Here is a 9,014-nt window from a genome sequence, read left to right as displayed (position 1 = left end):
AGCAGGAATATCAGTGTGGGTGCAAGTGGGACAGGTCCTAGCTCTCAGTGGAGCTGCTTGTCCCACCAATTACTAGGGAAGCCCAGTTTACTTCCAGATAAGGAGGAGACTTGGACACTTTTAATTTCCAGCTCTGAGATGTCACTTGAAGAGGTCTGCAGTAACACTGAAGTGTAGAGGCGATAGCTACTCAGAGAAAAGGCTGCCACCAGTAGGAAATCGGTGGATTTTGCTAGTCTGGCCCTCAGAATTGACCTAAGAATTTTGGCTAAAACTAGGCTTAAGCAAAAATTAAGCCAAGGCAAGCATGCGGCATGGAAAACTTCAGCCCAGACAGCAAGTTAGCAAAGTTAAAAGCAGCTGAACAACTGGGTCCTGCAATGGAAAGTGTCCATACCAGATTTACATGTTTTATAGGCGTAGGCACAGCCATTGTTTTTTATAGGAGCTTTGTAAGGTATCTTACAGTTTGCTTGCTGTGTTTTTAGGCATTTGAGAGCACCCTGAAGTCCTGGGAGGACAAACAGAAGTGTGAGTTGTCCCGACCCTCTTCTTTCTCTCTGCAACCAGAGATCATGTCCGAAGAAGAATCCACCCAGATCAACCAGTTTGGTCAAGCTGCAGGTGCTCTGATCCACAGGTGGGACTCCATTTGCTTTTGGTCAATAGAGCCCTCCTTTGGTGCCTGAAGTTCTTGTTGTACTCCGTGTTCCTGGAGATGTTTCTGTTCACTCTTATCTTCTGCAGTGCTGGTCTCTGTCACTGAGGGTAACATCATTCATTATACATTGTCCCAGCTGCATGAGGACTGAAGTCGAATAAACTTTCTTGGTCATTCTGAACAAAAAATGTTACTTTCATGAGCAAACATGGATCCTTTAAACCAGAAAGAATGCATTATCTTTGAACATCAATGATTTTTATCAGAAATGGAAGAAAGGCCTCTCTAGGAGCTCAGATGACAAGCTGGGTTCTTACAACTCTGATGCCCAGCAGAGATTGCTGGAAGAAGCCACTGTATGCTCACCTGCTCATCCTTTACTTGGACATTCAGGTCCTTGGTCTGGACCTCTGAGAGAAAATTCCCAGAGTCGCATCGGAGAAGTGTTAATTAAACTGCCGTATGTGCAGCTGCCTTTCACATCACTATGGCCATACTGAAATGTCTAGGTTGTGTTTCAGACTGATCTCAACTTGTGTGCAGAATTGAATACGTGCCTGGAGTTGTGCTTGTGAAATCTGCCTTGCTTTGCTTATGCATGCTTACTATAGCAGGGAGAATTGCCCTGCTTTGCCAGAGGCTGTGCCCCTCCCATGCTTTATCCCTGCTATTGTCACTCAGATGGGTATTAAAAGGAGATACCCAGTCAGAAAAGATCTCCTGCTTTGAGCGTATGCTGATGCAATCTGTAATTCTCTCTTTAGCATTCGGGAAATAGCCCAATCCTATCAGGACATGGAACAGGAGCTTGCCCATGCTGTCAATGCCAGCTCCAAGTCAATGGACAAAGTCTACGCTAAATCCAAGTCTACAGAGGTACTTCACTCACTTGGCATCTCCCATTTTGTCCTTGTTCCATAGCTCTTGGTTTTCCTTTCTGATTGACCAACAGTAGGCCTTGCTTGTCTAAGACTTCTTCCTTTTGACTGCTCAGACCTCTGCATTTCCAGGCTTAATTTGCGCATGAATTGCTTCCCTGCAGGGTCTCAACTGCAGCCTTGTTGTAGAGATGGTGAATAATGTCAAAGCCCTGCATAATGAGACAGAGCTGCTGCTGGCGGGCAAGATGGCGCTGGTAAGAAGCACAAAGCAGGAGTAAAGCAGCCTCTCACTTTCTCTCCTCTCCTACTGTTGCCTTGGCAAGCAACACTTTGCTGGACTTGGTCTTTGTAACAAGTCAGTTTAAATGTTATAATCAAGGCATTTAGGATGGTGCTGCTACATAAGCATGATGAGCAGTCAAGCTAGCTTGTGCGGAGTTTGGAGCTCAGAAAGGGTGAAAATCATTAACTTGGTAATGTCTGGGCAGAGTGCCTGCTGTGCACTTCCTTTTAAAAGGAGGAACTGCTTTGTTACCTAGGAATATCAAGGCAAGTGCCTGAGTGTTCCACCATATGGCTTTTAACTCTGCTTTGCTTCCATTTCTGATCCAGCAATTAGATCCTCCACAGAAGGAGCAGCTCCAAGCAGCCCTAGCAGACATGGACCTTCAGCTGAGGAAACTAGCAGACATTCCTTGGCTGTGGCAGCTTATGGAGCCCTGCGATGAGGAGGTGAGGAGGACCAAGGCTGTATTGCCCAAACTAATTCTCTTTTTCACTAGTTGGCTGTGAGTGTTTGACTTCCTGTGAATATATGACTGATGTGAGAAAAAAATCACTAAAAAGGAAGCTTGGCTCCCTAGGGCTAAAGAAAGTAATTTCCTGCTAAGGTCCCTTGCCTGACATGGGATCAACTTTCTCTCTTTCCTTTCCTGTCTTGATCAGAGTGATTTGAGAATTTTTTTTGCTCTCTTAAAAGGCCATGGAGCTGAGCTTGACAGTACTTTGTTGCTCTTGGTCTGTTCCAATCAATTTATGACTGTTTACCTGATTTTCCCGTTTTGTTCTTACAGAACCAGATGCTGGATTATTCTAAACGCAGTCGCAGTGGCAAATTCCGTCTGGTGACCAAGTTTAAAAAGGAGAAGAACAACAAAAATAAGGAGACTCATAGTAGCATGGGATTGCCGGGTACCAAGTCTGCTCATTCGTTGTGTCTCTTTGTCACATCGGTGTGGTCACACCACTACTTGTTCCCTGTTTCCTCTCACGTTCTCTCCTTCTTCTGTTTCATGTGCATCTGCCTTTTCTTGGAGGTCTCATCTGTCTTTTTCATGTGGCAAAGTAGCTTATTGCTCCATTCTGTCTAAGTCATGGTCCCCCAGCACCACGCAAATATTCCTGAGCAGAAGCAGAAGGTACCCTCTGAAGAATTATGCCTACATCCAGACATTTTCAGGGATACTTTAGGGGATCCTTAATGAAGTGAATTTGAGGGTTTTGGCATTTTAGGTATCAAAATGACTGTGGGGCCCAAGTCCGCATAACTCCCGTCTTTTCACTGCTAGTTCTCTGATATGGTTAATGATGTTTTTCTCATTGATTCACCCTCAGGCTTTAATCAAGTTTCATGTCTAACTGGCTGGGGATCAGCATCACCACACGTGCACCCTGACCTTTAATCCTACTGGTCAGTAGACAAAAACTGGCCATGAATCAACAAATTGCCATTCAAGACACTTTCTCCCCAGTTGGGTTCATTGATTTTTGGTTTATGCTCTCCTGATGAAGACTCTCTTCTAAAATTCAGAAGTATTGCCTGTTCTGTGGGCTCCTGGGTTCTGTCCTTTGCTGCGGAGTTGTGGGTACAGTCTCCTTCTGTCTGACAGGCTGGTGCTCATTCGTTGCTTCCCAGAACTTGGGAACTTTATTATTCTCCTATTTAGAGGCTGTGCAAGAAGGTGGAAGTCCTAAACTCTTCCTTTCTCCCCATCAGACTTGAGGGAGAGAGGTTGCCATTTTTTTTTACTGAGCACAAGTACTTGTACATAATAGCAAACTTAAACCGTGCTTAATTCTTCATGATATATTTTATGAATCTGTTGTTTTGTAAGCAGAGGAATATCAGTGAACTTGCTCTTCTTAAATATGGTGTTAAACTTTAAAAAGCATATCCAATCTCATCAAAACAAACATGCACTTCCTCCTGGCTTTACTGCAGCTAGCCTCTGCTTAAGAGAACACCTCTTACCTTTCTCTGCCCTACCTCCTTTGTTTGAGACTGTAGGCCATGCTGCCAGTCCTTGCCCTCCCCTTGATTTGAGGCTGTGGTACTGCTTGCCCTCCTTCTCTGGCACTGAGTGCTGATGGCGTCCTCATCTCTCACTGTCTTCTGGGATTCTGGGTACTCAATGCACTCCTGCTTTTCCATCTCTAACAGTTCACCTCTGGGGAACGGAGGAGGTTGCGGCCTGGCTTGAGCATCTCAGTCTTTGTGAGTATAAGGATATCTTCATCCGGCATGACGTCCGGGGCTCTGAGCTCCTGCACCTCGAACGGAGGGACCTCAAGGTACTTTCATGATCAGCTCGTGAGAAATAGCCAGCTGCATCTGCATGACCTGTGCTGAATGTGCTTGGAAGTGGTCTGCCCGCTGTTCATTCCACGTGCCTTGGCAAGATGAACGGGTTCATTGCAGCCTCATTTTACTTTCTCACCCTTTCAGGTCACCCGATTTTTAATAGCAGGGAGGTAGAACAGCTAGTTGAGGGACCAGCTGTCCAGTTCTGCCACAGATTCCTGGAGATGTAATACAGTCCAGTACACAGACTGCAGATAGTGTTCTTGAGAGTCTCTGGTTCTAATAATGGAATAGAAGTTTTCAATTTCTTAGCTACCATACCATCTTTGCAGAACATGCTGTGATTGGGAGAATTTGGTACTTAATGTTGTAGTGACTGGACAAATAGATCACTGCACTTCTTTGTTACAAGAAAAAAAATTATCATGGTCTTTGATGAGGCTGCTAGATGGAGAGAATCTTTTTAATTAGGGCTTAGTAACCACATTGCACAGCTTTTCATCCTCTCACTAGGAGATGCTTTCTCTACAGAGAAAAATTGAAAGTGGTGGTTCTTTGCATGTGCAAGAGACTTGTGTCATCATTCTGGTGACTTGCATGTAGCAGAAAAATACTTTGTTGTAAAGTAGTGCATGGCATTTGTTGAATGCCCCTTGGATCTTCATTTGTGATTTTGACCATCTTTCTGTTCTGAGGTTTGCTGTAATCTGTGCAGCTGATTCTCTGTGTGCCATCCAGCTACAAGCCTGTGTTTTGTTGCATGGTACCCAAGTGTTCACACATTTATTTGATGTGACTGGTTGGTTCTTCCTGCATGTTTTGGCTACTAGCTTAGGTCCTTGACATCTGTATGCTCTTTCTGTTCCCTTGCTTTGGCCTTTAACAGTCAAAGCAATCTGCATTTCTGGCTAATGGTCTGCAGTTGTTTCTCTCCATTGCTCTGTGCCTGCTCTGTGTTCATTACCCTGCCATGCTCTGATAGCTTTTTGACATGTGGTTTGAGGTTCCCTATATAACCATCAGGTTTGTAATCTTTCTGGTTGGTTTCCTCCTCTCTTTGTAACTGGCTAACTGGTTTGTAACCATTGCTTAGCCATCTGGAGTTTCCCCCTTGCCTTCCTCCGTAAGGTAAGGTTTTCTCTTTTCTTCCAGGATCTGGGTGTGACCAAAGTGGGTCACATGAAGAGGATACTGCACGGGATCAAGGAGCTGAGCCGGAGTACTCCTGCCAGCGAGGTTTAGCCTCTATTTTCACAGCCTGTGTCTACCATTCCCCCTAACTGCACAGCAGTCACCTCACAGAGCAGATGTGCTCACAACTGTCTCTGCTGAACAGCCAAATTGTAGCTGTTCAGAGCTCATATCAACCAAGCATGGTGCTACCTTTTTTCCTGTGGGGTACGGCTGTATCCAGTCGAGAGGCACCTTATCTGCGGTCAGGCAGAGCCTCCCGGAAGAAAACTCACTTGCTGTTTGAAGAACCGTGTCCTCCGACGTGGGAAGTTCTGGTTCCAGTGACAGTGCAGGACTCCTGAGAATTGCAACACAGCTACCTTTACTGGATAACTTCATTGCAGTAGAATTATTCAGGGCAAAAGATATATTGGCCAGTCTTAGTTCAGGAGCATCTGATGGTCTTTTCAGACCCAAGACTTTCCCACTCATCTGTGTGTCACACCTGTATCTTAGAGCATTTAAGTGGGACAAAGCTTGTCCTTGTGTTTTACTAATCCCTTTTTAAGGCACCTGTAGTTGCATGCGATTTGCATCCGAAATTCAAAGCCAGTACAGACCTCCTCTTGCCAATGAATACCCAGTGATTCTCACTCACTTATGCCTTGCAACAAACAATGCATGTGGTTCAAATGGCAGTTCACACCAGCTTGTGGGGTCTTCCCCTGGGCCTGGCTCTCCTCTTTCAGCCGGGGGCAATGGTACAACCTTTAGGTTTTCAGACATCAGAATTGTTCAGAAATTCCTGGCACTAAGACAAAATTTTGGAGAGCGAAAAGATTACAGGAGATCAGCTCTGACATTTTCCTTTCTGAATTCATCTTCAGGAGACCAGATGAAAGGGAGAGGAACACTAACTAGCTGTTCGGGCTGTTCGAGAGGTGTAATGTAATGGAGTGAGATATGGAACGATTTGCTCCGTCTTGGTGGGGGGAGCAGCATGACTGGCAATGGCCAGGAGCAGCTTCTTGCCCATTTAGTGCCACCTTCATGGCCACAGGCAACAGAGCTGTTTCTTTACTTCAACTTGTGGTGCAGAAAACTATTTCTGTCAAAAGATAGATTTATCTGTAGTACTTGCCTCTTTTCACCTGTCTTGGTTCTAGTGACTTTTCCACCTTGCTTCTCTCTCTGTTGCCTTGCTGCTTCACTCCAACGTGGATACCAAAAGATGAGGGTGGCTCAGTCCTCCTGGGTTGTACACCTGAGAGAGATATCAAACATCAGGGTTCCTGTAAGAGCACTGAGGGAAGGAGGATTTTTGCTGAGCAGTTGAGCATTGTAATGAAACTGGAGAACATTGGTAAATCGCCTTTGGTACCACCAGCAGTGGAGCATGGAAAAATTTGTGCCTCTGAATCAGAGTTCCTAGATGGCCTTCAAAACAGTCGGGTGACTGTTAAAGCCCGAAGACCAGCATGCGTAGTTATATTGCCATGTCTATCACCACAAAGGGAATTCAGGAACATTCAGTGCTGTAAAGCTGGAGAGAGAGCAGGAATTTTTAATTACTTTGTCATTTTGTATGTATTTATTTTTTTATTCTTACAGTGGCACCTGTCTGGCTATGGCTGCAGACAGAAGAATGGCCACGTACACCGTAGCATAAAATATAATATCCTGAGGACATTGTTGTTCTTTGTTATTTGCAAGGATTTTATAAAATTGACATCAGCTCTCTAGTCTACCAACAATCAGTCAAGTTATTTTATATAAACACTTGTCAGTTTAAAAAGGTTATGGGCTGATTTCATGCTGGGCAAACTCCATTGCGTTCTTGAAGATTTCACCAAGTATTATTCTGACTTTCCCTGTCTGTTTTTAACTAGCTGTCATTCACCCACACGTCTTCTCTCAGCCTAGCAAGTGACAGGTTTTGCTCATGAGAATTTAATAGAAGTCTAAACACGCTTTATCCAGCTAGCAAAATTTCTGGTATAAATACTGTGGGGACTGAGCAAGAACTATGTTCAGCTTTGCCCTGAATTTGTTTCTCCTATCTATACATCGGCAGTTGCTTCCATAGCCATATTTTTTCTTTATCACTGCAGCCCTGCCCCCCCCGGCCTCATATTGAATTCCTGAGGTACCAGATAAATAAGAACTGTAGACATACTGTATTTTTTCCCACTTGCTTGCTGAGGCACAGAGCAGCATCTGCATGAGAATGAGGAGAAACCTCCACTAAGGAGAGCTCCAGGATGCAGGCATCCTCGCTGGTGACAGTAAGGTGCAGCCCGCTGCCTGTCCCCGGGAGCGTGCATGGGTAGGACATTCGTGTGCCTGCCCAGTAGAGTGCAGCAGGGAGCACAAGGCAGGTCATAAATCTGGAGAAGAAGTGAGATCTGTGGTTTTTCCTGTGCCTGGTGAAGGAGTTGGTCTTTCTGTGAAGTTTCTCCAGGCAACCTTGTGGTTAAAGGTGCACAAACAATATGCACTTGCCTTGCTTGCATAATTCCTGGGAGATTAAATTTTTGCCTCAATAGAAGCAGCTTCTCTCTACTCTTCCAGGGGAATCCAAAGAGTTTTTACATTCAGGCATGTTCCTTAATTCATGCCATATCTGTAGAGGCCTGACAGCCATTAGCCGTCTGCTTTGAGTGATGGTGCCTGCACAGACTAATCTTCCTTTCTTTTACTTTTGTGATCTGTTGTGTTGATGGGTTCAGATCCTTTTTGTGTACATGCACATTTTATCAAAGGGTTCATAGCCAGTATATTCCTGTCTGTTGCTTACCAGAGGCGGGGAGGGAGTTCTGCCTTCTTTTAAGAGCTAGAAAATGGGACCCACGTTTAACCTGAGTGCCTTTGAATATGTATTGAGGTTTATATCTAACAAAAGCGTTATAGCTCTGTGTGTCTCACTGGGAACAATGCAGATTTCTGGTGCAGAGATTTTTGTGAATAGGTGAGGACAATTTGTGTCAAACGTCAGTGAGAGCTATCTGCAAAGTAGGGAGCCAGGCTGGACTGGCTACAGTATTCTGAGTTCCTCTTCTGGCATCTGATAACTTGTTGTGGGAGAGAAACTCGGGAAAGACAATTAGAATGTACAGAAATCTGCTGCTTTGCCAAGAAAAGAGACTCTCCTGCAGTCTCAGGTAAAACACCAGCTTGAGAGAAGCTAGAACTGCACATATCATGCATATGTTTAGTCTCTTAAAAAATGCTACTCATGTGCAAGCTGCGCGGCACCTTCTGTTTATCATCCCTCACCCTTGGCAGGGATGCTGGGGCAGTGTCTGCAGTGAGCTGGGCATACGGTTTCTTCTGCTAGGAAGAGGTTTCAGTACGTTATCTCACATTCTGGCGCCGCCCTGGATATTTTGACTTTAACGGCAAGATTCTGGGGAATAACGTACCCCATATTATGATGTTCCGGTTCAGCGGGAGTGCATGCAATGGAGGCTTGAGGGAGGTCTGGCCCATCAAGCAGCCATGAGTGGCGTCCTGCTCTGGGCTACCTTCGGGAGGGCTGTTGGCGCTGATGCGGTCTTTCTGGTTTCGCTTGCGGGATCTTGGCGCAGAGCGCTGGCTCTTTGCGGCAGAGGGGAGCTGTGCTGCTTGGTGCCCGGAGGTGCCGGCCTGGCTGGACCCCAGAGCCGGGCGCCCGGGAGCCTCCGGCTCTGCCAAGACCTTCAGTGCCCGTTCTGGGAAC

At 45.5% G+C, this 9,014-nt stretch overlaps 1 protein-coding gene across 1 annotated transcript in view; it reads left to right on the top strand.

Moving 5' to 3' along the window:
* Positions 1-5,829, top strand: part of DGKD (diacylglycerol kinase, delta 130kDa) — a 42,478-nt gene extending 36,649 nt beyond the window's left edge. The window contains exons 23-29 of the mRNA XM_010286666.1: positions 489-640; positions 1,426-1,537; positions 1,704-1,796; positions 2,155-2,274; positions 2,616-2,733; positions 3,983-4,113; positions 5,276-5,829. Coding sequence (XP_010284968.1) covers positions 489-640; positions 1,426-1,537; positions 1,704-1,796; positions 2,155-2,274; positions 2,616-2,733; positions 3,983-4,113; positions 5,276-5,365 — 816 coding nt within the window. The 3' untranslated portion in view covers positions 5,366-5,829. The remainder of the gene's footprint in view (positions 1-488; positions 641-1,425; positions 1,538-1,703; positions 1,797-2,154; positions 2,275-2,615; positions 2,734-3,982; positions 4,114-5,275) is intronic.
* The last annotated feature ends 3,185 nt before the right edge of the window (positions 5,830-9,014 follow it).

The sequence above is a fragment of the Phaethon lepturus genome, unplaced genomic scaffold, assembly GCF_000687285.1.
Source record: "Phaethon lepturus isolate BGI_N335 unplaced genomic scaffold, ASM68728v1 scaffold935, whole genome shotgun sequence".
In the NCBI taxonomy this organism is placed as follows: Eukaryota; Metazoa; Chordata; class Aves; order Phaethontiformes; family Phaethontidae; genus Phaethon; species Phaethon lepturus.
The sequence above is the reverse complement of the archived record's forward strand: the minus strand, read 5'-3'. Positions and strand labels throughout refer to the sequence as shown.